Consider the following 25,230-nt stretch of genomic DNA (forward strand, 5'->3'; position numbering starts at 1 on the left):
CCACCCCGCAGTGGGTGGCCCTGTGGGCACGGAGCACAGCACCCCACATCGGATGGGGGGGACAGACAGGGTGTTGAGGGGGCGGTGGAGCGTCACCGCACTGTGCCGGGAGGGATGCATACGCATGTGCACGCGTGTGCATGTGTGTGCGTGCACATGTGTGCAGGCTGCGTGTGCACGGCTACAGGGGTGTGCTTGTAGGCGCAAGCCATATATGTGTGGCAGGCGTGGGTGCGGGGCTGAGAGGGCACCCGTGTGTGCGTGCACACACATGCGCGTGCCCGTGGTTGCATCCACCCGCCAACACCGCCCACCCCGTGCCAGGCACTCCCCAGGCAGGACCCCGACACCCGCGGGGGGGCCGTGTCCCTGCCCCGGCAGCGGAGTCCCCTGTCCCTGCCCCAGCCAAGGGCGAGTGAGGGGGGTGCCGGAGGGGCGGGGAGAAGATGCCCATCCATCCTTGGCGCGGGTGCAATTCAATTAACGAGGCCTGGCCCTCGTTCAGCGCAGCCAATAAAGCTAATGGCCCCGCACAGGCCTGGTGCTGCCCGGCGGGGGGGTCTGGGGTGCGGGGGCCATCTGCTAATTAAATGCGGGTGGGGGACGGTGGAGCCAGCGGTGATGTCACCTCCCTGGTGCTCAGGGTGGGGGGGCCGTACCCTGGCACCCCCTGCCTGCCAGCCCTCTGCCAGCCCCAGGGTGCCAGGCAGGGCTATGGGGGACAGCCGTGAAGTGTGTGGCACCCCCCCAAGCCCCCTGCCCCCTGCGTCCCTCCCTGGTGCTGCTGCTCGTAAGGAGCCTTCCTGGGGCAAATGCAATTAGTGCCCAGGCCTGGCATGGCTGCTGCCCACGCTTGGCACCGGCAGCCGCCCCACAGGGACGGGTCCTTGCCCGGTATCACCACGGCATCATGGCAGCATCCGGGGGTGCTGCCGCCAGCCCCCCTTGGCACCACCCTGATGGGTGCAGGGGGGGTGTGGGGTCCTCGGTGCAGTTGCAGGGTGGGGTGCACCCCGTCCCCCTGCCCTGGGCAAGCCCCGTGGTGGGGTGGGGTGGCTGGGGCCTTGTCGGGGTGTCCTGCAGCGAGGGGTTCCTCTGGGTAACGCTTTGCCCACAGCACGGTGCATCAGCCGGGCACCCTCTCAGAGAGGGGACCCCGCTGGGGGTGGCTGGGTGGGGGGTCCCTGAATGTGTCAGGCTCCTGGGGAGAGGCTTGGTGGGGTGCCAGGGGGGGCTGGCGGAGGGGCAGCGGAGCCCCCCCATGTGCAGGCACTGGCATTTAGGGCTTGGGGTGGACAGGGGGTGCCGGAGGGAAACTGAGGCAGGATCGGGGGAGGGGGCATGTCGTGGGTTGAGCTGTGATCGAACCCAGGCGTCTGGGCTCCTCCACCCCCAAACCAGAGGGGGCTGGAGGGAGGGGCACTGTTAGGGTCTGGCATCCACCCCAGGGGATGCCATGCCCGAGGGGCAAGTGAGTGAGCCCGGGGGGTGGCAAGCCCGGAGCCCCCGTGTGCAGGAGGAGAAGGAGGAGGAGGGGGAGGAGGAGGAGGAGGAGGAGGAGGGGGAGCGTGGCGGAGCTGGCTCCCACCCAAGCACTGCAGGACATGGGCGGGCACGGTGCTCCCTGCCTGGCTGTCAGCGCGCAGGCGACGCTGGGGGACCGGCGGGGGGGACAGGGCCCGGTGGGACCGCAGCCCCCGGGCCCATCGCCGAACGGCCCCGTGCGCACCGCCGGGCACCTCCTGGCACCGCCCGGGCACCGGAGCTTGTTGCAACCCGGGGGGCACGGCTGTGTTTGGCCGCCCCCCCGCGTGTGCCCTGGGCAGGGGTCGGCCCCTGCACCCCCCCCCAGCCGGGTGACCCCCGGGCAGGGGCACCATGACCCGGCTGAGCTGGTGCTTTGCCACCTTGGTTCGCTGGGGGAAGTCCCTGGTGTCCTGCCTCCTGCCCCTCCGCGCCTGCCGCCGCCGGGAGGTAAGCGGGCACCGCCGGGCACGGCGTTAGGGTTAGGGTCTGCGGGGGGGGGCACGGAGCTGGGGCGGGCTCCGGGGGAGCAGGGGAACGGGGGTACAGGCTGGCACTGGCCCTGCCTGCTGCGGGCAGCGGGGGGGTTAAACCGTGCATATGCATGCCAGGGTGCCGGGCATGTCCTTTGTCCTTCCTTGTGCTGTCCCCCCCCAGGGTGGCACTGTGACCCCCCCCACCCTATAACCCGCACCCGCAGGCCCTTGCAGTGCCTGGCTGGAGGGGATCTGCTGGGATCTGCTGTACAGCATTTCACAAAAAGGGATCTGCTGGGATCCCTGTGTCCTTACAGAGCAAGCACGAAGGCGGGGGGTGTCCCTGTGTCCTTACAGCACCCACAACGGGGGGACGCTTGTGCTCAGCATGAGGGCACCCCTGTGCCCATGAAGCACCCAGCACAAAAGATCCCTGTGCCCATAAAGTGCCCAGCATGGGGGATCCCTGTGCCTGTAAGCACCTGGCACTGGGGAGCTCTGTGTCCATAAAGTGCTCAGTCTGTGTGGGATCCCTGTGCCCAAGAAAGTGCCCAGCATGAGGGACCCCCGTGCCCGTAAGCACCCGGCGTGGGGCATCCCTGTGCCCATCAGCACCTGCTGTGTGTGGGATCCCTGTGCCAAAGGATTGCCCTGCACAGGGGAACCCTGTGCCCGTGCAGTGCCCGACGCGGGGACCTGTCCTGCTCTGCTGCCTGTGCCAGGGAAACTGAGGCAGGGAGGGGAGAGGCTGGTGGAGGGTGTGGGGCTCCCGCTGCGCCACCCTCACTTGGTTCCTTAACCTTTGGGAAGCTGCCCCGTGCCTGGTGGGGTGGCTCGGGCCACTCCAGCTGCACCGTGCCAGCAAAGCTGGTGCCAAAGCCACCGCCGGGCAGCGCCTGGGGGAGTGTCACTGCAGGGTGGTGACAAGCCAGTATGTGCCAGGGCAGGGACCCAGCCTGGAGGAGGGAGAGGCCCCTGACTGCCTGGGGACCCCAGTGCGTGCAGGGGACGCAAGACTGTGAGCTGCTGGGGGCACGGGCGGGTGCTCAGGGCTGTGGGTGGGTGGGTGGCACTGGCGGGGTGTGGGGCAGCAGTTGTGCAGTCCCATGTCCATCCCTGTGTCCGTGTGTCCCTGATGTGGGTGTGAGAACAGGGACTCATGGGGGTGTGTAACGCACATGCGTGCTCGTGTATATGTGTGTGTATTCATGAGTGTGCAGATGAGGCTGGGGCGAGAGTGAACTGCAGCTCGCATGAGTGTGGGTGCACAGCAGGTCCCTGGGGAGCTGCCGTGGGGGTGCATGTCCCTGCGCGGGTGTGGGTGTGGGCATGTGCCCACTGGTGGGGGGTGTGCATGTGTGTGCGTGCCCCCCTAGCACGTGCGTGTGTGCTGGGTGCAGTAGCAGTGGGGCTTTACGCTGGTGTGAGCTGTTAGAGGGGTGTCCCCCAGCCCTTCCGTGCCCAGACAGGCACCCACGCACGCGGGTGCCCACCCGCCACGCGTGACATGGGCTGTATGTGTGGTGTGCATAAGTATGCCCTGGCGTGTACGAAGGGGGGTGCTTGTACAATGTCTGCGTGTGCCCTGTGCACCCAAGGGCAGTGTGGGGACACCTCTGCTGGAAGAGGGCATGGGGGCCTGGGGACATGGTGACTCTGGGAAGGGGGGACCCAGAGGACTCCAGCCAAGGCTGGCCCTGCACTGGACTTACATGCGCACCCCAGTGATACCCATGAGGGGGGTCCCTGGGCTAAGTGCCCCTGTCTGTGCCCCCTCTGCTGAGAAAATGAGCCCTAAATGGTGCTCACGGGCAGTGTCCCTGCGGCCACCCTGTCCTCATTGCATGACCCTCGTCCCTGCCCTTCTGCAGGGCCCGGGCTTGTCATGGCAGTGAATGGGAGGGTGTGATTTATGGGGGGGTGGGGACATCCCTCTCCACTGGGGCCTTCATTTGTGGGCAGTAACGAGGCTGATTAATGAGGACAGTAATGATGGGGGGTGTGTGTGTGCATGGATGAGCACTCCCCGCCTGCTTGGTGCTGTGAGCCAGATCAGGCCCCCCAGCCTCCCTCCGCCTCTGGGCCTGGCTCGCATGGGGAGGCGGGGGGTGCTCTTCCCATCTGTCCCTTGTCCCAGCTGGCACATCCCCACATCGGTACCTCTACCATGGGACGGGTGGGCACAGCGGAGAGGTGGGGCAGAGGGCGGTGGGACAGGGGTATTTTGGGGAGGGGGTGTGGCACTTTGGGTGGGTCAGATGCCACCCCAGCATCTGGGAAGGGCAGTCCCCCCGGGTCCCACCCTGCCCTTCCTCTCTGGGCTGGTGGCCGCATGCAGTGTACAGATGAGAAACCGAGGCACGGTGGGGTGGGTGTTACAGTGCCCACGTCCCTGCCATGCCCACGTTCCCATGCCAGCCATGGCTCATCCCGCCAGCGTGTCGTTCCCCCAGCACATCCCCCCACCCTGACTCATACCCCCGTGGTCACAGCCAGCTGAGCACAAGTTTTCAGGCTGGAGCCAGAGTCAGCGCTGGCGGGGGGGACGGTGTGCTGCCCGGCCAAGCCCCCCCAAGAGGGGCTGGGGCACCCCCCTGCCAAATCCATCCCTGTCAGGGCCATGGGCTGCCAAGCCGCCCTCCGTCCCGCCTGGAGCTTGTCCCCCCTCGCTGAGGCCCCCCAGCTCGGCGCATGGATGTCCGCTGATCCCTCCCTGTCTCCCATCCCGGGACCACCCAGGGGACACAGCTGGGGATGTTGGGGGGGACACCCTGCCGCAGGACCCGCTGGAGGCCGGAGGAGGGATAGGGTTGAGGTGGGTGGCGGGTGCCCCCCGGGTCAGCGGAGGAAATGGATCCCAAATGTGTGTGTGTGGGGAGAGGGGGGCCGGGACGAGTCACAGCCCCACTTCGGCCTCCCCAGTCCCGCAGCCCCTCTACTGGGGGGGCGTCCCGGCCGCGCCCGGGGCTACCTCGGCCGGGATGCCGATGGGAGTTGTGGGGGTCGGGGGGGGGGGCTTTGCCGCCCCCCTTCTCCCCCCGGCTGGAGGGGCGGTGTGGGGCCGGGCCGGGGCGGGGCGAGGCGGGCGGGCGGAGCGAGGGGGCCGGGGGGCTCGGCCGGCCGCGGGGCCGCGCCGCGGGCAGCATGACCGGGCTCTGCCTCTCCTGCCTGCTCTGGGTACGGCCCGCCGCGCCCGCACCGGGGGGCACCGGGGGGGAGCGGGACAGCAGCGCGGTGGGGCCCGGCAGCGGTGTCTCGGAGCGGGGCTCGTCCCGGGAGCGGGCGGTGGAGGGGGGCTGGTTGCGGGGAGAGCGGGGGGGACCGGGACGGAGCCGGGGGGAGCGTTTGGAGCGGGACGGGCCGACTGGGAGCGGAGGAACCGGCGGTGCTGGAGCGGGACCGGCTCTGGGGGAACCGGGACTGAGTGGAGACCGGCAGGGACGGGGGGACCGGACCGGCAGCGGGGCCGGGAGGAGCCCCGGGGACCGGAGGGAGCGAAACGGGACCCAGCCCGGGAAAGCGGCGGCGGTGGGCACCGGGCTGGGGGGTGCACGAAGGGGGGACCGGGATGGGGTGAGGGACAGGGACACTGAACTGGGGGGGGTGTGTCTATGGAGGGAGTGTGGGGTTGGGAATGGGAGGGGGTGGGAGGCTGATCCCCTACGACGCCCAGCCTGTGGCACCGGCTGGGGGCCCCCGCCATTCTCCGGGTCGAGGCTCTGCTGCCCCACCGGAGGGAAGGGAAACTGGGCAGACTGGGGGGATCCAATTTGTGCTGGGGGTTGGGGCTCTTCCCTCCCCCCCCCCCTCCAGTCACCAAGGGGAGCTGGGCTCCGGGGTGCAGTGGGGTGCAAAGTGCTGGGTGGGCCCAAGCCCACAGGGCTGGACCCAGGTGTCCTGGTGCCCCCCACCCACCCTGGCTTTGCAGCCTCAGGGGAACTGGGTGTCCCAGTTGTTCCCCCCCCCCCCGCACCTCTCTGCAGTGCTGGGCAATGAACCCAGGCCTCCCAGCTCCTGATTAATCTGGCATCTCTCCCCGGGGCCTCTTCCAGGCCAGGACACCTGGGTCCCCTTCCAGCCTCCTTGGGTCTGCATGTTGGGGGGCCCATGGCCAGGAATGCCTGTGCCCCTCCCCGCCCCTCCTGCACCGTGTGGGGGCTGGCCCCTGGAGGTGGGTACCCATGGGTGGGTACCCAGGTGGCAGCCCCAAGAGGCCCCCCAGCCTCTCTACGCAACCCCCCAGTAGTTCCCGGCCCTGGGGGCAGGGAGGCTAACTGGGATCCTGCCAGTATGGAGCTGGGACAGGATTGTTTCGTGGGATGGGCTGGTTCCCCTGCCGCCGGGTGGCACTGGGTGGGCAGGGTGCCCCCCCGGCAGCAGGGAGGTGGGGGCGTAAAGCCGGGCGCTGGGTCAGCAGCCCCCTGGCACCGGGATGGTGTTGGCAACGGGACAAGCGGAGGGGGCTCTGAGGGGTGGGAACGGCAGGGGAGGGCAGCTCTTTCCCTAGCGAGGATAATTGCCGTTAATGAAGCAGGCCCATGCTAATGTGTGGGGCCAGGGCAGGGTGGGGGGGTGCGTGTGTGGGAGACGCGTTGGCATCCCCGGGCATCCCGGCCGGGTCCCTGGGAGCGGGGTCAAGGCCTCTTCCCGGGGCACCCTGCAGCAAAGATGCTGCTTTGCATATGCAAACAAGCTCATGGCATCGTTAGGCCTCGCTGTCACCCAGCAACTGCAGTGTGGGAGCCCCCGGCCCAGGGGAGCTTTTCCCACGGCTGCCGGATGGGTGATGACACGCCTGTGCACACGCCTGTGCATGCGTGTGTATACACCCAGCTGTGTGCACCCCGGTCTCTCGTAGGGTTGCACAAGCGCCGAGTGCTTGCCGAGGGACCAGCGAGTGGCCCTGTGGGAGCAGGTGCCCAGGGAAGAGGGGCTTGCACACGTGTGTACAAACCCGTGCGAGTGTGCACAGGATTGCACATGGACCTGCACATGGGAACACAGAAATCTGCCCACGTGTCTGCTGCTGCTGTGGCTGGCGGGGATGTGCACGTTCACACACGCTTGCACGTTTGCAGGCGTGCACATGCATGCAGCGCCCTGATATGCGCCATGTGTAGCACACGCAGTACCCTCACAGCCCCGGGGGTGTTTGCACGCACGCAGGCACATGGTGCACACACGCGGCCCTTCTGCCTGTCCATATGTGCACCAGGGAAACTGAGGCAGGGAGGTTTTGGGAGGGGGTACCCGGCACCCTGCACTTTGGCACTGTCCCCCCTGTCTCTGGTGCGGTGCCAAGGCTGGAGGAGAGCGGGGCGCCTGGGCAAGGGGGGGCCACCGGGCCCCTGCTTAATCTCATTAGTTTTGGCATGAAAAGGCGGATTTACGGGGCTCACATCTTCATCTGGCAGCGGGTGGGTGGGCAGGGCTGGCACACGGCCAGGGGGTGTCCCCTGTTATCCCCCCCCCCCCTCAAACAGCCGGGGGAGGGTTGGGAGGGGCACTGACTAGCTGCTGCTGTGCCAGGATGCCCCCCCGCCCTCAGCCCCCGTGTGTGAGCGCACGCACACGCTTGCACGCTCACACCCCGGCGCCTGCACATGTTTGGATCCATCCTGCACTCACACTCTCAGCATCGTCCTCCTCCCGCCATGGGCTGTGCCAGGCAGGGTGGGCACGGCCGCTTATGCTCGGGGAGCACCGCACCCCCTATACACCCCCCTGAGACGCCCCAGCACACACTGCCCGGTGTGCACCCCAAAACACAGCATGGCACTGAGATGCCCCTCTACACGGGCACCCTTCGGGCAGTGCCTGCACGTACCTGGGTGCGCGCATGCACGTTCGCGCACTTATCTGTGTATGCACACATGTACATGCAAATGCATCCGTGCATGCACACGTTTATATATGTGCATTCACATGTGCTCACGTGCGTGCAAGTTTGCACACACATACGTGCATACAAGCACGTTCACCCCCCCATGCATGCAGGCGTACGCACTTGTGCCTGCACACTTGCTCACAGAAACACTTGTGCACAGGCACGCGTTCGCAGGGACGCCCGTGCAAATGCACCAACGTGCAGGGAGACACACGTGCACACACACACGCGCGTATGTGCACGCACGCGTGCTCAAACACGTGTGGACACACGTGCACGCGGGCGTGGATGCGCTCATGTATGTGTTTGCACGGTGTGTGCACAAGCGTGTGCACAAGCGCGCGCACGGCCCTCCGGCGCGCACCGCCAGGGGGCGGCAGAGACTATTTAAAGGGGCCGCCGCAGTGGGGGGGGTGCACTGGCCCCCGCCCAGCCGGGCACGAGCCTAGGTCCCCCCCACACCGTGGCCACCGCCCCACGGCCCCGGCCCTGCCGCAGAGGGCACGGCCCCGGGTGATGGGGTGCAGGGGGGGACACACACATTTCTTCACATGGGGGGGGTGGAGGATGACCCCCTGCCCAGAGGGAAACTGAGGCAGGGCAGGGCTGAGTGCCTGCGTCTCCGTGCCACCTTGTTCCTGCTGATGAAGCCCCGTGTCCCCCCAGCCCCAAGACCTGGAGGCCCCCCCGGCACACACCTTCAAGATGACGAGCTTCAAGAAGGTGAAGGCATGCGGGATCTGCCGGCAGGCCATCACGCGCCAGGGCAGCACCTGCCGAGGTGAGCTGGGGGCGCGGGCACGCGCGTGTGAAAGGGGGTGTGCCGGGGGGGTCAGGACATCAGGGGATGCCTGTGTGTGCCTGCATGTATAGCTGCGTGCACAAGGATGTGAAGGTGGGAACATGCACCTGTGCCAACCTGTGCACACACGCGCGTGTGCATGTGTTAGAGGGGGAGCCTGTGGGTGTGCAAGAGTGTGTGTGGTGCCTTTGCAGGCGGGAAGGTGGCTGGGAGGCGAGGGTGGCCCATGGAGGCACCTGCATGCGTGCATGTGGCCGCGTGTTAGCCACATGCGCGTGCAGTGAGTGTGCAACTGTCACTGCACGAGTGTGCACATGCATGCAGGTCTCTGCGCACGAGTGGGTGCTCATGCTCTCTGCCGTGCTTGCTGCCCATGGCACCCGGTGGGACACAGGCGGTGCCGTGGCCCCTCGCACGTGTGCGGTGCTGCCGAGCCCCGTGCGAGGGCCGGCGGGCGGAAACACCACTGGCCGCGGGAACAATGCGACTTCCTGCGCCTCAGGAAACAGCCCCAACGGGGGACAGGGCCTGGGGGGCGGCTGTGGCCAGGGCCACGCTGCGCAGGGACCCTTGCGTCCCCTGGGGATGGGACATGTGGCTTTGCAGGGCTGCCTGGCAGTGTGGTGCTGCCCTGTATAAGTGCATGTCCCCAGCAGCGGCAAACACACACCCGCACCGACCGTGTGCCATCCTCCGCAGGGGCGTGGGTCCAAGCGTGCAACAGCAGCGCGCGGGCAGGTGGGGGCACAGGCACTGGCAGCACCCCCGTGGCGCTCTCGTGCACGCCGGTGCACGTGCGAGGCCTTGTGAGACGTGTCCGTGCATGGCCTCCCTTCACGCCGTTAATCCCCGGGCACTGGGGTTTGCACGCGTGCATGCTCCCCGGCATGTTGGCACCGGCGGGGGCGGCTTGTGTGCGTGGGTGTGTGCCTGAGTGCCACATGCATGTGCACGTGGTGCTGTGCCGTGCTGGTGCCACCCGGAGTGTGCATGCGTGTATGCAAGGCATGGGCATCCATGTGCGTGTGCATGTCCCGGCAGCCTACGCCCAGTGCCAAGGTGCTCCATGCCCTGCAGTGTGGGGTACCACCCCCCCGGTCCTGCCCTACACGTGGGGTGCCCACGGGCTGCCCCCTGGCAATGCCCCCTCTCCTGCCCCCACTAACCCTCTCTCCCCTCTCCCTCCTGCAGGCTGCAAGCTCTCCTGCCACACCAAGTGCCAAGCCAAGGTAAGGCCGGCACCCGGATGCGTGCCCATACCTGCCCGGGGGGCACCGGGGTCTTGGAGGGGGGATGCCACAGTCCATGCCAGCTGACCCCACCGGATGGGTACCCAGATGGGCTGGTGGCTGTGGGCTGGTTGTGGTGGCACTCGTGTCACCGGTGGGTGAGGCTGGCAGTGCCAACCTGCTGCCTGGCCCCTGACAGCACACGCCTGTCCGGGTACGGGCTGGGTTTTGGGGTGCAGCCCTGCTCACAGGGGGCCGGCAGGGATCTGTGCCCCGGCGCCTGGAGTGGGGTGCCCTTTGCCAGGGTGAGTGCTGCTGCACGTGGATGCCATGCGCCACGGCCAAGCGCTGCCAGCGGCACGCACGTAGGCTGAGCACCTCTTCTGATACCCAGCGCCGCCGGGGGCGGATCTCGCTAGCAGGAGGGAGTGGAGCTGAGGATGCCCGGTGGTGATGTCCGTCTGTCTGTCTGCCGTGCCGGCAGAGGGGGACCCTACAGCAACTCAGGTTCTCCAGGGAGCTGGAGGTGGGCACAGCACCCGCTGCCGCGCTGCCGGGGCAGGGGAGGCTGCGCGTTCCTGAATCCCTGGGGAGGCACGTGTGCCAGCCGGCTCTGGGGCTGGCATCTCGGGCGGGAAGAGGCTGGCGCGCCCTGGGCAGGCAGCGTAGGCTGGGACGTGCCCATGCCCGTGCCCATGCCCGTGCCCAGCCGGGCAGGGAGGGAGAGGAAAAGCCCGGGGGGGGAGCCCTGTGCCGGCGGCTGGGCACGCGTCGGGCTTCGCAGGGTGCCGCGGCGTGGGTGGTGGCGCGGGGCAGGCGCCGGGAGCAGCCCTGGCACTGAGCCCCGGCTGGGGTGTTGGAGGAGGTGGGGGCTGTGGGGGCACCCTGGGGACGTGCCTGGCACCCTGGGCCCTGAGCGGGCAGGGCAGAGGTGGCCAGGAGTCTCGGCGGGGCTGTGCCACCCTGAGGATCCCGTGCCATCCTAGGAAACCCTGTTCCACCCTGGGGAACCCTTGGGGACCCTCTGCCATCCCAGGACCCTCTGCCAGCCTCGGGACCCTGTGCCACCCTGGGGACCCTGTGCCAAAGATGCCTGGGGGCTGAGGCCAGAGGAGGTGGCTTTGCCTCGATGCTGGGGTGCCGCAGGGAGAGGTGAGGGCGGTGTGGGGTGAGGGGATGCCCGCAGTACGGCAGGCAGTGGCGGGGAGCATCTGCCAGTGGTTTCCAGGCAGGAGGGAGTGTCGGGAAGTGCGTGCGTCTGGGGGTGTGCCCGGTGGGGATTCTCTGAAGTCTGATATGGGGTTGTGCACCAAGAGGGGGTCATACCAGGGTCCCAGCATCTGGGTAGCCTGTGCACAGGGGCAGCCTGTGGCTCGCTCCCGTGGCCGACTGAGTTTCATTAGCCTCCGTCACCCTTCCCATGCTCACTGGAAGGTGGAGCCCCCTCGGTGGGGCTGGCTAGCCAAGGGGCGTGCTGCTGGGGGGGTGCATGCATGGGGCCAGGGCCAGGGGCCTTCTGCAGAGCTCCTTTGGGCCAGCGCCCAGGGAGGGGCTCCTCCGGCCGGGCAAGCGGCCAGCTGACTCACATGCCGGCTTGTTATTGTAGGGTCTCCGGGGAGGGCACATGTGGGGAAGGGGCTTGGCACAGAGCAAAAACGGCCTCTTGTCTACCTGAAGCCCCTCACGTTTAACCCCTGCACCCCCAGGATACTTTGGAGAGGGAAGATGGGCTCACCCCCAAAGTGCTGGCAGCTGCACCCCCCAACGCTTCCTCCTCCTGCCCTGGAGATGCTGCTGAGGTCCCAGTGTACCCCCTCTGGTGGTTCCTGGCCCTGGAGCCTGTCCCACCATGCTATTGGCAGCATCTTCCCCTTGGTCCTCATATTTACCCCCTTGGGACCTGCCCCGATCCCTTGTTCTGCCCCCCCCAGCTGGCTCCCGGCACGGCTGGCTCCCGGCCAGCTGCCTCCTGGCCCAGTTGGGGGGAAGCCCCCAGTTACAAACCCCCAATGGACTGGGTATGGTGGGAGGGGGGGGAGAGGGGAGAGATAGGGGTGTGGATAGGGGGGCTGGCGGGGTGTGAAGGGTTGTACTGGGGGTGATGGGTGTGGGGTGCCAGCGGGTATCATGGGTGTGATGGGGTTTGGGGGGGGGGGCACTGGGGTGTATGTGGGGACACCAGGGAGGTTTTGGGGTGCTGGTGGGTGCCACGTCTCCGAGGAGGCAGTGAGCGGGCAAAGCTGTGCCAGAGTGGGCAAGACCTGCGCCCTGGCAGTGACATGCACCCCTTGAGGTCCCCCCCTGCCCGAGGGACAGTGAGGGGGACAGCAGTGGTACCCATGCCCCATGGTGGCAGCGATGCTGGCGGGGTGCCTGGCGCCTGTGGGCAGCTCTGGGGGGGCCGGGGCAGCAGCACACACATCAGCTGGGAAGCACGACGCCGTTCCCATGCCCATGTAAGGCCCTTCTTGCGCCCGGCCCCTCCGCTCAGGGATTTTTCCTTGCTTAGCAAACCTCTCTCCCTCCCTCCGAGGGGAACGGATGGACGGATGGACACTGGCGCGTATCAGACCCCCCCAGCCTGCCCCCTCCCTCCCTCCCTGCACTGAAACAGCCTGCCCAAAGCAAGGAGGGTGTAGCTTCCTTTGAAAAGTGGGGAAACTGAGTCACAGAGCCCTGCCCGGGGGGAGCCAGAGGTGGGGGACACGGCGTGGGGTGCGGTGCTTTCCGTGGCAGTGGTCAGGCGTGGGTGAGCCCGTGTGTTGGCGTGTGCCAGTCGTGGCACAACCAGGATCTGGTGGTGACACTGCCCTCCTGGCTGGGATGGAGGGATGAGCCCAAGGATGCAACGGGCAGTGGGGCCATGCAGGCGTGTCCCAAATCACGGAGCAAGGGAGGTGCCGGGGGTGTCTCTGGCCCCCGGGATGCGCTTGCTCCGACTGGGGCTGGATTTTGCCATGATGCTGCTTAGAGAGGCTGAGAAAAGACAGGGGATGATGCTTCTCCCCATGGTGGGAGCCGGCCCGGTGACAGCTGGTTTGGCTGGGGGACGGGGAGACCTGCGGTGTTTGGCTGCCAAATTGGCTGGCGATCTCTGGTGGGTGGTTCTGGGAAGCGGCGGCTGTGCCAGCCCCTGGGCCTGACAGGACTCCAGCCTGCTCTGCTCACCCCGTGGCACACCAGGGCCCACAGGTCCTGGGGCAGTGGGGGAGGCGGACTGTGCCAAGAGGGGAAACTGAGGCACGGCACATAGTGTGGGGACGAGGCGTCTGGGGGCTGCTTTGTCCCCTGATGTCTCCCCCTGGGGAGCTGACAGCAGGTGCTGTAGCCGTGCTGGGCTGCTGGGCCATGTGTGTGAGTATGTGTGTGTCCGTGCATGTGAACACGTGTGTGTGAGTGTGCATGCGTGTGCCCGAACACAAGTGTGTTTGCACGATCATGTGTGTGCCCGTGTGTGCATGATCATGTATGCTCGCAGATGCATGCATGTGCACGTGAGCCTGCAGGGGAATGCACATGTGAGCAAGAACATCCCTCCGTGTTACAAGTGTGCTCGCACGTGGGCGGGTGCTCACACACGTGTGCTCCCAGCTCAGTGCCATCCATCCCCACTGGCCTTGCGCCAGGCCCGGCTTGTTTTGCGAGTGCCCCCCTGCGATGGGACTCTGAGGCGGGGGGGATGTTTGTCCATCATTAAACCAGGGGCTGGAGCGGGGCCAGGGCTGGGCAGCGAGGCGCGTCCCGGCCAGAGAAATGACTCCCAGTGCCCGCGGCGCCGACGGGCCCTTGGCAGCGGGGGGACGCAATGGGACCCGTGCCAGGGCGCGCGGTGCTGGCGAAGGGGACCTCCTGCCCTCATCTGCCTGCCTGCATCTCCTGCCCTCAGCTGGTGCTGGGGACCCCCTCGCCTGAAAAGCAAGTCAGGGACAGGAGGGGAAACTGAGGCAGGGAGCAGTTGGACCCTTCTGGGAAGGCTTGACGCATGGTGATGGGCACCCCGCAGCCGTGCTGTGGCTGGGGTCTCTGGGCAGTGCTGGGGTGCATAGCCAGGCCATGCATTGTGGGCTGCCTGTGGCTGTGCCAGGAATGGTGGCTGCGCCGGGAATGGTGGCTGCAGGGAGGGGACATCCATGTCCCAGCTGTGGAAGGCTCGTGCTAGGGGACATGTGGCTGTCCCGTCCCCGCTCACTGCCCCAGCCACTCTGCCCTGCTGCCTCCTCCCTGCACAGCGGAGGGGATGACGTGCCAGTCACACGGGGAGCTGCCTGTCCAGTCCCTGTCCCTGATGCCCCGTTAAAAGCCACCCCCCCAGTGCTTCGGGACAGCTAATTAGCAACACCCCTGGTCTCCACAACAGAGCGGGCAGCGGAGTGAGGGGGGGGCAGGAATGCCGCAGGAATGTGTCCTTGGCCCTGGCACGGGCCCAGCCGGGGCAGCGGGATGGGGGCCTGCAGTGGTCAGCCCTGCCCTGGTGCCATGCCAGGTCATGTTTGCACAGTGGGTCCTGGAGGGGGTTCTGGTTTTTTTTTCTCCCTCTTTCCTTTTTCCCTTTCTTTACGTCACCGCCCAAATATTCGGCCTCTCTCAGCTCCGGGGGGGGGTGTGTGCGGGTGGGGGGTGTCAGCTCAGCTGCTTGGAGGAGCTGGGGCCCTTCTCTGCACCCTCTGGGTGCTGCTAGGCACAGGGAGGGCGAGCAGGGCAGCGGGGATGCTGAGACCGCCCATGCTCACTGCACTGTGAGCGCTGGCTGGGTCTGGCCTGAGAGGTGTCAGCTGAGGCAGCGGGGACCACCAGCCTCCCTCCACAGGGGCTCCCAGGGCTGGATCCAGCCCCCCAGGGCCCTGCGGAGGTGGGAGGCAGGATCCAGGCTGGACAGGGGCTCCCGAGAGGGGTCTCTGCCTCGTTTCCCATCAGTTTTCTCCCTTCCCGGACCACTTTGCATCCCCCATGGCCACCTCTCCTGGGACCTGCCCCAGGAAGGGTGCTGGGTCCCCAGGGACCCCAGCACCCTCTGAGGGGTGGCACCGACCCCAAACCAGCTGAAAGGTCTGGCTCAAGAATGGGCTTTACAGACCCCATGCGGGGTCTTCATCTCCTCCCTGAGTGCTTTCACCTCCGGAGATGACCCCCCTGCTGCCTGGTCTCCAGGTCCCCCTTTTTCTGCTGGGATCTGGGGTGGTGATGCTCAAGGGTGCTTGTTTAGGGTCGCGGAGGAGCTGGTTTAGGTGGGGGCTGGTTTCTCTGGGGGTGCTGGGGGGACCCCATGGGGCGCAGGGGCCACCGGAGACACTTGGCCGACTGCTGGACCCGCTCCCACCGGTGCTTTGGCCCCAGTGGCTCTGGGGAGGTATTTGGTGGCTGGAGTTCAGGGTTATTGTCAGGACTTCTCTGGCTGTGTCCTGTGAAGGGGACACGTCATCTCCCCAGGGGACAGCTCCTGTCACCTCCCCGGGGATGGGGACGTGCTGTCAGTGCCCTTCGCTCACCCACTCACTTCCATCCCGCTTGGCTGCTGATACTTTCCCATCTGGCCCCGGCTCTTCCACTGCTGGTGTTTCCCAGGGTCCGGGAGCTGTCCCACGGCCACCTCCCAAGGAGCTGGGGCTGGGGGGTTCCGCGCAGGAGTCTGCTGAAGCCGAGCCAGGGTCCGTGCCTGGCTACCCTGGCGCAGGGCATTCATTGCCCCTCCATCCCAGTCGCAGCGCTCCCCTCTTTTTGGGATGCCTGCTTTTTGGGGGCTGTGGTGCTGGGGGGTGTTGTCTGGGGGGTGCCAATGGATCCTGGTGGGGGGGGGGTTGTCCCCAGAGCGGTGGCTGTTGGGGTCTGGCCTTGTGCCCTTGGGTGCTGGGGAGGGCAAGTGGGGCTGGCACTTGCTTGGGAGGGGGGTGAGGAGGTGCCTCCCGGGGATGTCAGGGCTCTGGCGCTTCGTCCTCAGCAGCGGGAAGGGTCTGCCGGTGCCTTTTGGTGCTCCCATCCCACGGCATCATCTGGCTGCTGGGGAAACTGAGGCATGGAGGGGCTGGGCAGGATCTGCTGGAGTGGGATTGCACTCACAGGGGTGATGCATCTTATGGGAGTCTTGGAGGAGGGCAGAGGGAGAGCCCCTCACCACCAACCCCTCCCTGGTGACTTCTGGGGGGGTGGCAAGGCAGGAGGGGTCCCTGGGGTCCTGCCCCATGCCGGCAGAGCCAGCCTTGGCCTTTTGGCTGAGCCCGCGGCGTGAGGACGGAAGCGCAAACAGGAACGGGGAGGCGTTGGGTGAGAAAATGTCAACAGCACTGGGCCGGGTGCCTGGCTCGCCACCTCCCCGGCTGGCTTGCCGCTCTGTGGGGCACTGCTGGGCAGGCTCCCCCCTGCCCTGCACCGCCGGGGGCTTCCCCCCTTCGCTCCCGGGTCTCTTGGCACTGAACACTTGCTCGCGCAGCAGGGCCGGGGCTGGGCTGCCCCAGGGGTGGCTGAGGAGAGCAGGGCTCCATCCACCGCCACACAGAGGCCCTGAGGAGGAGGAGGAAGGGAGATGGGAGGAAGATGAGGGGGATGCTGGGCACACCCCGGGTTTGGGACAGGCGAGTGGGGACTGGCACGGCTCCACGTGCTGAGGGACAGCCGGGGCTTTTCCAGCATTTTGGCTTTGCTTTTTAATTGGGGGGTGGGCTGGTAAATCTTCACATCCCCCCAACACTGGGAGTGCGGGGCACCCAAGGGACATTAATCGGGCACCCCGTCCCATGTGCGGCAGGGGGGGACCAAGTCGTGCCAGGGGGTGCCAGGCAGAAAAGGCCCCAAGCAGGGCCCCACACCCCCGTCCCTGCTACCCCCCCCGTCAAGGGCACGGGGACGCCAGTGGCGTCACGCGGGGCGATAAGGCCCCGACCCCGCTGCGCCCCGCCGCCCACCGGGCCCCTCGGCACGGGGTGCGAGGCGCTTTGCAGGGGAAGGTGGCGGAGGTGTGGGAGTGTAATTTTTTTTGGAGGGGGTCTGCCCACTTGCCGGCACCCCTCGCCCAGGGCCAGCTTCCCGAGCCAGGCTCCCGGTTGCCTTTAAGGGCGTTTTTGGGGGAGGCGAGGGGAGCGGAGCGGGGCTGGACTTGGAGCGCGCCGTGCAGCTGGGGAGAGAGGGAAGAGGAGAAGAAAGAGGGAGAAGGAGCGAGAGGAGGGAGGGGAGTGGTGGAAAAAGCCGCCCAGGACCCCCTTCCTCCCCAGGGCCGGGGCCGGCGCCCCCGGGCTCCCCAGCCCCCGGCCGCCCCGGGGGTGCGGAGGGGAGCGGGGGGCAGGCGGGACCCCCCTGCGCCCCTCCATCGCCGGGGTCCCGCTTGCGGGGAGCGAAACCCTTCGGCTCTCCCCCTCCTTCCCTCCCCTCCCTCCTCCCTCCCTCCTTCCTTCCTTCCTTCTCCAGGCTTGGCCCGGGGAGGGAGGGGGGCTCTGCCTGCAGTCTGCCTTCACGCCTACCCGCCCGGGCGACGCCGGGCTCCCGCCTGACCCCCCCGGCCCCTCCGGCCGCCCCCCGGCCGCCCCCCGCGCCCCCCGGGCCAGGTGAGGCTGCGCTGCCGTCCCTTTCGGATGTAGGCAGGCGAGACCCCGGATGGATTTCGGGAGCGTCATGAACCAGGTATGGGCAGGCGGCGAGGGTATGGGGGTCCCCAGCCCCCCCGGGGTGTGTGTGCTGCGGGGGGTGGCATCTCTTCCAGGGGCGGGGGCCACGCGTGACATCCGAGCGGTGATGGGGTGGTGCGTGGTTGGGGGGAGTGCCGCCCCCCCGTGTTGGGGGGTCCCCAGTTGTCGGTCCCTAGAAGGGGGTCTCGGGGTGCTGGGGGGCTTGGAGGGGGCAATGCGGTGCTCGCAGGGAGGAGGATTTGGGGAGGCGCTGAGGGCCGGTTTGCTGCCGGCTGGGAGCTGTGAGCGGCCCGGGGGGGCCGTGCCCCTCGTGCCCACCTCCCCCCCTCGCGGGGCGGTGACCCGCAGGGTGCCCCGGCGGGGGACACACAGGCGCTGGCGTTTGTGTCCCCTCCGAAGTGCGTAGGGACCTGTCCCTGGGGAGCGAGGGCTGCGCGGGAAAGCGGCGTCCTCCCCCGGCACCCCGCGCCCACCCCGCGGCCGGGTGGGCGATGCCGGACGGCTGCCTGTCACCCCGGGGTGGGGGACACGGGAGGGGCAGCCCCTGGGCCGGGACACCCTGGCAGCCCACGGGTTAACTCCCCTCCCCGGTCCCGCCGCGGGACCGTCAATGGTTAAACCCCGGGTTAATGAGTGGCGAGGAGCCCGGCAGCCCCGGCGGGTGCCAGCCTCCTCCCCCCCCCCGGCCCCGGGCAGGGACCCCCGGCCCCTCGGCGCCGCCGGGCCCGCAGAGGGTTAAATCCGGCAGGGCAGGTCCCGGCGCAGATGTTTTTGGGCTGTGCTCCTGGGAGAGGAAACGGCCGAGCGAGGCATCAGCCCTCTTGGTTTTAAGGGGAAAACAAGAAAAAAAGAGAACTGCTCCGTTCCCGGGGCGCCTGATCACACGCGGCATCGGGGTCAGCCCCCGGTGTGGGACCCGTGACCCCGGTGTGGGTGCTGGGGGGCAGCTGGCAGGGACAGGGGGGTGACAGTGGCTGCACCCCCCGGGTCCTCATGGAGGGTGCTGGGGTGGCATCTGCTGCGTGACGAGTTTGGGGGTGCTGGGGGGCACCTGAGCGGGCACCCCTTGTCCCTACAGTGTGGTGGCACTGGGAGGGCTGCGTGTGTCCTGCCTGGAGTCTGAAGCCATCCCTGGGGATGACACCCCAGGGGAAAGCGGGTCGGGACAAAACGAGCCCCCAGCCCATGCCCTCTCTAACGAAGCGTCTCCGTTAGCCATCCCGCTGGCCCCTGTTTCAGGAAGGGCAGGGCTGCTGCCCCCCCCACCCCCGGGCAGGGCGTAGCGCCTTGGGGCTGTGCCCCTCTGTGTCCCTCCCTTTTGGGGTCCTGAGCTGAGGGGTCCGTTTGCACCCTGACTTGTTTGGGGGGGGGGGCGGGGGGGTACTGCCAGAGCAGAGCTGTGCCCTGCCCTGGGCAGCCCTCCCGCTTGCTTTGCCACCATCCCGTGCCTGGCCTCATGCAGCCCGTCCCCGGGGCGTCCCATCACAGTTGCTGGCAGCCCCCAGTCGGCACCAGAGCTGCCCCGCTGGGCGTTGGGGCGCAGGGAGAAGAGCAGCCCCACGGCACAGCCTCTGGGCAGGGGGCTCCATCTCTGCTTCCCCCTCCTGTTTCCACCCCCCCACCCCCCCCCCGGCACCATAGATGGGGGACACCAGTTTTGGGGGTGCTGCTCAGCGGTTCAGTCTCACTGCAGCGTATTCAGCTCCGTCCCGTGGGGTGGGGACACAGCATTGACCCCAGTCTCCATCTGCTCAGGGCTTTCCCCCATGAGGGGAGCCCCCGGGCTCGCTGCTGGGGGGCATAGACCCCCTGGGGCAGCCAGGGCTTATTTTGGCACCTTGACCACCCCTTGAGGTGGGTCACAGCCCCATGGGCACTGACAGGTGCCCCTGATGCCATGGGGCAGCCCAAAGCCCGCAGTGGGGTCTCTATGCCTAGGGATGGGGCTTGCCTGGTGCTCCACCAGCATGGCAGAGGGGATCTGTGGGGCAGAGGGGATCTGTGGGGCAGGGTCCCACACAGGGCTCACAATGGGGCACAGGCAGCCAACCTGCCCGCTTATGGGCCCGTGTGCTGGCCAATCCCACGTGAGTACCCATGCTCCGACCAATCCCATGTCAGAATCCATTTGTGGACCAGTCCCATGTGAGAATCCATGCACTGACCAATCCTGTGCTGGAACCACTGCTCTGACCAATCCTGCATGAGAATCAGTGCTCTGGCCAATCCCATGTCAGAATCCATGTATTAACCAATCCCGTGTGAGAATCTGTGCGCTGACTTATCCCATCTAAGAATCCATGTGCTGGCCAATCCTGTGTGAGAATCCATGCACTGACCAATCTCAGGTGAGGATCCAGGTGCTGACCAGTCCCAGGTGAGAATCCAGTTGCTGCCCAATCCCATGTAAGAATCCATGCACTGACCAATCCCATGTAAGAACCTGTGCATGGACCAATCCTGGTGAAGCCCCCTGCAGCAGACTGTGTCCTGGCCAATCCCTGGTGCGGGAGCTGCTCCCTGGCCAATCCCGGTGGCCGGTTTGGGGCCAGGGGGGTTGATGAGGGGCGGGGGGGACCCCCATGCTCTCCCGTGGGGCAGGCTGGGGGGGGGGCAGTGACCCCATGCTCTCCCATGGGGCAGGTTGGTTTTGGGGTCCCTATGGGACCGGGGTGAGAGGGTGTCCCCGCAGTGGGGTGGCAGCACCCGCGGGTGCTGGCAGCAGGGTATGGCTGGGGCTGTGGGGCCGGTGCCAGGCAGGCGCGGGGCCGGATCCAGACTCGCTGCCTGCAGATGTTGCCTTTTTAGGCACTGGAGCGCAGCACATCCCTGCCTGTGACCGGCCCCGTGCCGAGCCAGCGCCTGCTGGCAGAGCGGGGCCAGCCCCTGTCCTGGGCATGCGGAGGCACCTCTGTCCCCTTCCTGACCCCCAAACCCCCATTTTTCCCCCAAACAGGCCTGGGGATGCTACCTTCTCCCCCTTCCCCTAGTCGGCACGTGGCAATCCTGGGGCGGATTGCTCAAACCGCCCCAGAGCCCAGACCTGCCCTTATTTGGGTTGAAATCAGGGCTATTTTGGTGCTGCTGCCGCCATCGCAACCCCTCGGAGCTTCCCTGTGTGTTGCCTTCCCCATCCTGTCCCATCTCCCTGTGCCGGGGCTGCTGGCCTGGCCAGCTGCAGGCTGCTGTGGGCTGTCACACTCCCGACCGTGCCGTGGGTCTCGGGGTGCCGGTGGTGGCCCCCGGGGCTGCTGCGGGGTGGAGTGGCTGGTGTCCCCCGTGGTATCTCAGCCCCAATCTGCAGGGCTGGGCGCACCGGGTGACCTCTGTCGTGGCCCTGCTGCCGCCTTCCTGGCGGGGATGGGCCACGGGGCGGCTCCCCGGGGACATACCGGGGCGGGGAGACAGAGGGGATGGGGTCCGTCCCAGCTTGGGGGACATCCCTGGCACGGTGATGGCTCCTTGCTGTGTGGTACCCTCCCCGGGTACCACCAGCATCTCTTGGGCAATGCAGGGGCAGGGCAGCCTGGTGGCCTCTGCTCTGCCAGGGGCGCTGCCAGGCATCCCGGCACGGAGGGGGTGGCATGATGACAGTCCCTAGCCCAGCTGCGGGGTGGGCTGGGGATGCTCGGAGGGAAGCGTGGGAGCGGCGAGACCTCCGTGGCCCGGCATCAGCCCAGCCTGACTCACCCCGAGCCGCCAGCCCAGCTGCTCCCCGGCCCTTTGGCACAGCCACTTCCCTTGGTTACCCCCACCCGAGGGGAGAAACCCCAAAAGCAGCAGAGCCCCTGAGTGCTGGTGGGGGCAGAGAGGGGCTGCACGGTGCCGGGGTGCTGCCTCCTCCCTGGGACCGCCATGCCGGGAGCCAGGGCTCCTCGAGGCCACCCCGTGCCTCGCACACCGGGGCTGTGCCGGGCAGGGTGGAGCTGGGGCGAGGGGGGAGTGGGCGCGGATGGAAACATGCCGTCCTCTCACTGGGGACTTGTTGCATAAACAGGAGATTTGCCAGAGCTGTGAGAAATGTGAGGGCAGGAGCAGGCAGCATGTGGTGCGGGCAGGGAGGACCTGACCCCTGTGCAGGGCAGGAGGGTGGCCAGAGGGGCACGCTCTGAGCCCGGACCCTATAGTCCCTTATGGCTGGCAGGGGGGAAGGATGCTGTGGCTGGGCCCACCGGGAAGCGGGGAACAGGGGTGCTGGAGAGGGGAAAACCTTACCCGAAGTCCCCAACTTGGTGGCCCCAACCTGTCCCCTTAAAGTGCCTTCTGCTGTGGGGTGCCAGAGCGGGGATCCCGCTCTGCCCCACACTGCGGCTAAGAGGGGGTTCGGCAGGGCTTGGTGGCTGCGGCAGGGCTGGAGGGGCTGGCGAGCAGGGCAAGGGCTCTGGGGCCAGTTGGGGGGTTGCCGTGGCCCATGGCTGTCCCTGGGACTCCCCCTTGCCTGGGGCAGGGTCTCGGGGTGAGCAGAGAGCCGTGGGGTGCATGGGGAGGTGATGCGGAGCCCAGCTGGGATGTGGGTGCACAAAGCTCAGGCAACCTTGCTAGGGAGAAAGAGGTCTCCCATGGGGTGACGTGGGACCCCATGAGGTTTCTTGTGGGGTGACGTGGGCTGAGCTGGCATCGGTGCCACCCCAGTGTCGTCCTGTGGGACGCCGATCTGGCCACTGAGTCACCATCCTCTTTGGCAACCACGTTTCCAGCCTGCAGGGTGGTTTGGGCAGGGGACCCGCTTCCTGGGGGCTGGAAGGAGTAGGGTGCCTCGCTCCCCTCTTTTGGGGTCCACATCCCTTCTGGGTAGAGGAGCCAGGAGGGCTGTGCCTGCCTGATGCTGGCTTACTGTGTGTGGGGGGGTCCGGGATGCCGGGGGGGTCCCTTTTGACAGCATGTCTCCAGCTCTGACTGCACCAGCCAGGCTGGCTTGCCGGTGTCTTGGTGCCTGGCCATAGGAAGCAGCTCCAGCGTGCCGGGGTCCGCACGAGGGCCGGGGTGGCTGGCGCTGTGGCTGCTCCCGGCATCGCAAGGGTCAGCACCGGCCCGGATATCGTCTGGCTCGGGAATGTTTATCGGAGCTCCTGGGGAAGGGAAAAACAAAAACCGCCACCCAAAGGAAGGGATATGCGTCAGAGATGGGCCTGCATCGCCCACCAGCAGCCGGGCGGGCCATACTGTGGGCCGTGGGCCAGTGCTCGCCTGGCTCCGGCAGCCCGGCTGCAGGGGACCCCTGCACTCCCCCAGCCTGCCCTGTGCCCAGTGCTGCATTGACCCAGCCCGCTCCCAAATTGCAGGACCCCTTCGTGGAGGTTTGTCTCCCCTCAGCCCTGCTGGCGTCCCGTGGACTGGGGCTACAACCCGCGGGAATGCTCTGACTGGAGCAGGACCTGGCGATGTCCCTGGGCACCTCCATGGCTGCAGGAGTTATTTTGCTGAGGGAGGAGGAGGAGGAAGAGGAAAGATTTGGGAGGGAGGGAGGGAGAGAGACGTGAGCGGTGGTTGCAGCATGGAGAAGGCTCTCTGGGGTGTCTCATCAGGTACATGGTAGATGTCCGCATCCCTCCAGCCTCTCTCAGTACTTGTGAATGGTGCCGAAGTCCCGGTGGGGATCTGGGGTGCAGAGGCCAGTCCCCGAGCTACAGATGGTGGGGTTTGGTGGAGGAGGGCTCCTGTGGGCTGCTCTGCCCTGGGGTGGTGTGGCCAGGGGCTGCCAGGGGTTTGCTGGCCAGGTGTTTACTTCTGGGCTTGGATATCTTGAGGGTATTGAGTTTCTCTAGGTATGGTGACAGCTAGCTATGAGTGAGCGAGCCCATCGCTGCTCTCCAGGGGAAGGCTGCAGGGTGTCCCCAATCCTTTACGAGACATCAGAGAGTCCACACCACTCATGGCTGTTGGGCCTCGTTTGCTGGGAAACTGATTTTGCTGCTTGGCAAAACCCGGGTCTCAAAGCGTCAGCTCGTGGGATGTGGCTGCCGGGAGGGATGGGGCTGCGACCTGGGGGGCCGGGTGGGCGGGGGGCCGTGGGGGGCTGGCGGGGTGGGCGGCAGCCCCGCTGCGCCTCGTTCCTCGCATTCCTGGGCAGGGCTGCCGGGTGGCGGGGTCGTGTCAGCGGGGGCCGGGCGGCAGGAATGCAAACACCGGTGGGGGGGGAGAAGAAAGGCCACTGTGTCTGCCGCAGCAAGGCGAAGCCTGGAACAGGGGTGCGCAGGACCCCCTGCTTTTCCCACCCGTCCCTGCACCAGGGGATGCGGGGGTCCCTGGGGACGGAGGTGGCAGTGGTCCTGGGGTTTGCTGCGGTCCTGTGCGGGATGCTCTTGCACCCCTGGGTCAGGAGCTCGGCTTCCCTAGGGAGGGGTCTGCTGCCTGGGGCAGGGTCTTCCCCCTTCTCCTTGAACCCGGGGCATGTTTGAGCCAAACTTGAGAGGGGGACAGAAGCTGAAAACAGTGTTACATTCCTGCAGTCCTCGTAAAACTGCTTTTCTGGGATGAGAGAGTGCCATACAGCCTGGGTTGGTGTCTCCTGTGGATGGGAGGAGCGGTGTCGGGTGAGCACAAGCCCATATTAGACATTGGAGAATCCGCTAGGGCAGGGAAATACAACCATGGGCACCCCAGTTTTCTCCCTTCTTCAGCCGAAGGAGCATTCGTAGCCTGCAAACCTGGTGCCGACAGTAGAGGAGGGGTGGGCATGGACCCTACCTGTCTGTGGGACCACTGTGTCCCATGGAGGGGGGAGCTGCGCATCTCCCCCCATCACCGGCCTCGGGAGCTGGGGCTGGGTGGGGGCCGGGGGCCCTTGGTTGAGCATCTCGGGGGGAAGAGTGCGGCAGTGTGCGGGGCACGGTGCGGGATGCAGGGCGGCCCTCGCCGGCCCCTTCCGTGGCGGCTCGCTGCCGGAGAACATTCCAGGGAGGCTGGCGCGGGGCCAGCGCCGCGGGGCAGGGAAAGGGGCCTTTTATGGAAGCGTTTCTGCATTAGAATAAAATCATAATAATAATGCGCAGGGGAAGGGAGCGGGAGGAGGAGGAACCCCCGAAGAAAACAGGGAGGCGGGATGGGGACAGGCTGGTGGCCGGGGAGGGGGCAGGTGCTGGGCATCACCCTGCGGGGACCGGGCTGGGGTGGGATCCGGGTGCTCCGATTGGGGTGCTTGGTGCAAATCCTGCTTTTTATGGCCCAGGGCAGGGGAGGCTGAGCGGGGTGCAGGGGGTGCCTGTGCTGCCATGGTGGGGGACCAGCCCCTGAGTGGTGGTTGGCACGGTGGCTAGATGCTGGGACAGGGCAGGGGATGGCTGGCTAGGGGTCATGGCTCCTGGGGACACAGGGCGTGGTTTGGAGGAGATGAAGTGCCCCAAATCACACCCTCCCGCTACTGCTGGCATCTCCGGGCCAACGCGGGGCTGGAGCAGCTGTTCCCACTGCCCCCGGCACCGACAAACAAGGCGCTGCCTCTCCCACCCTGGCCTGCCGCTGCTTCCCCGCAGACTGGGGTGCACGCAAAACCCAAGGTTAATTGTCAGTAATTGCCGCTGGTAATTAAGGTAACAATAGCCGGGCTGTTCAGCTGGCGGCTGCAGGAGCGCTCACGAGGCTGGGCTGGGGTTTGTTCCAGGAGCTGCTCTTGGCATCAGGCAGCCGCCCCACACCGTGCCGTGCCCCGCCGTGCCCACCCGGGGCTGGGGCTGCTCGGGCTCCCTGGCCGAGGACCAAT

At 67.1% G+C, this 25,230-nt stretch overlaps 1 protein-coding gene across 18 annotated transcripts in view; it reads left to right on the plus strand.

The window, feature by feature from the left end:
• The first annotated feature begins 1,878 nt into the window (after positions 1 to 1,878).
• The window catches only part of TNS1 (tensin 1), a 70,284-nt gene continuing 46,932 nt past the window's right edge, over positions 1,879 to 25,230 (plus strand). For 9 of the 18 annotated variants that reach the window (XM_076342860.1, XM_076342861.1, XM_076342862.1 and 6 more), the window contains exons 1-3: positions 1,879 to 1,974; positions 8,554 to 8,668; positions 9,881 to 9,918. In XM_076342860.1, coding sequence (XP_076198975.1) covers positions 1,879 to 1,974; positions 8,554 to 8,668; positions 9,881 to 9,918 — 249 coding nt within the window. Of the gene's footprint in view, positions 1,975 to 5,133; positions 5,178 to 8,553; positions 8,669 to 9,880; positions 9,919 to 17,443; positions 17,527 to 22,783; positions 22,829 to 25,230 lie in introns of those variants that run through there. The other 9 variants (XM_076342864.1, XM_076342878.1, XM_076342872.1 and 6 more) reach the window with 4 other exon arrangements.

The sequence above is a fragment of the Aptenodytes patagonicus genome, chromosome 6 (assembly GCF_965638725.1).
Source record: "Aptenodytes patagonicus chromosome 6, bAptPat1.pri.cur, whole genome shotgun sequence".
NCBI classification, from domain to species: domain Eukaryota; kingdom Metazoa; phylum Chordata; class Aves; order Sphenisciformes; family Spheniscidae; genus Aptenodytes; species Aptenodytes patagonicus.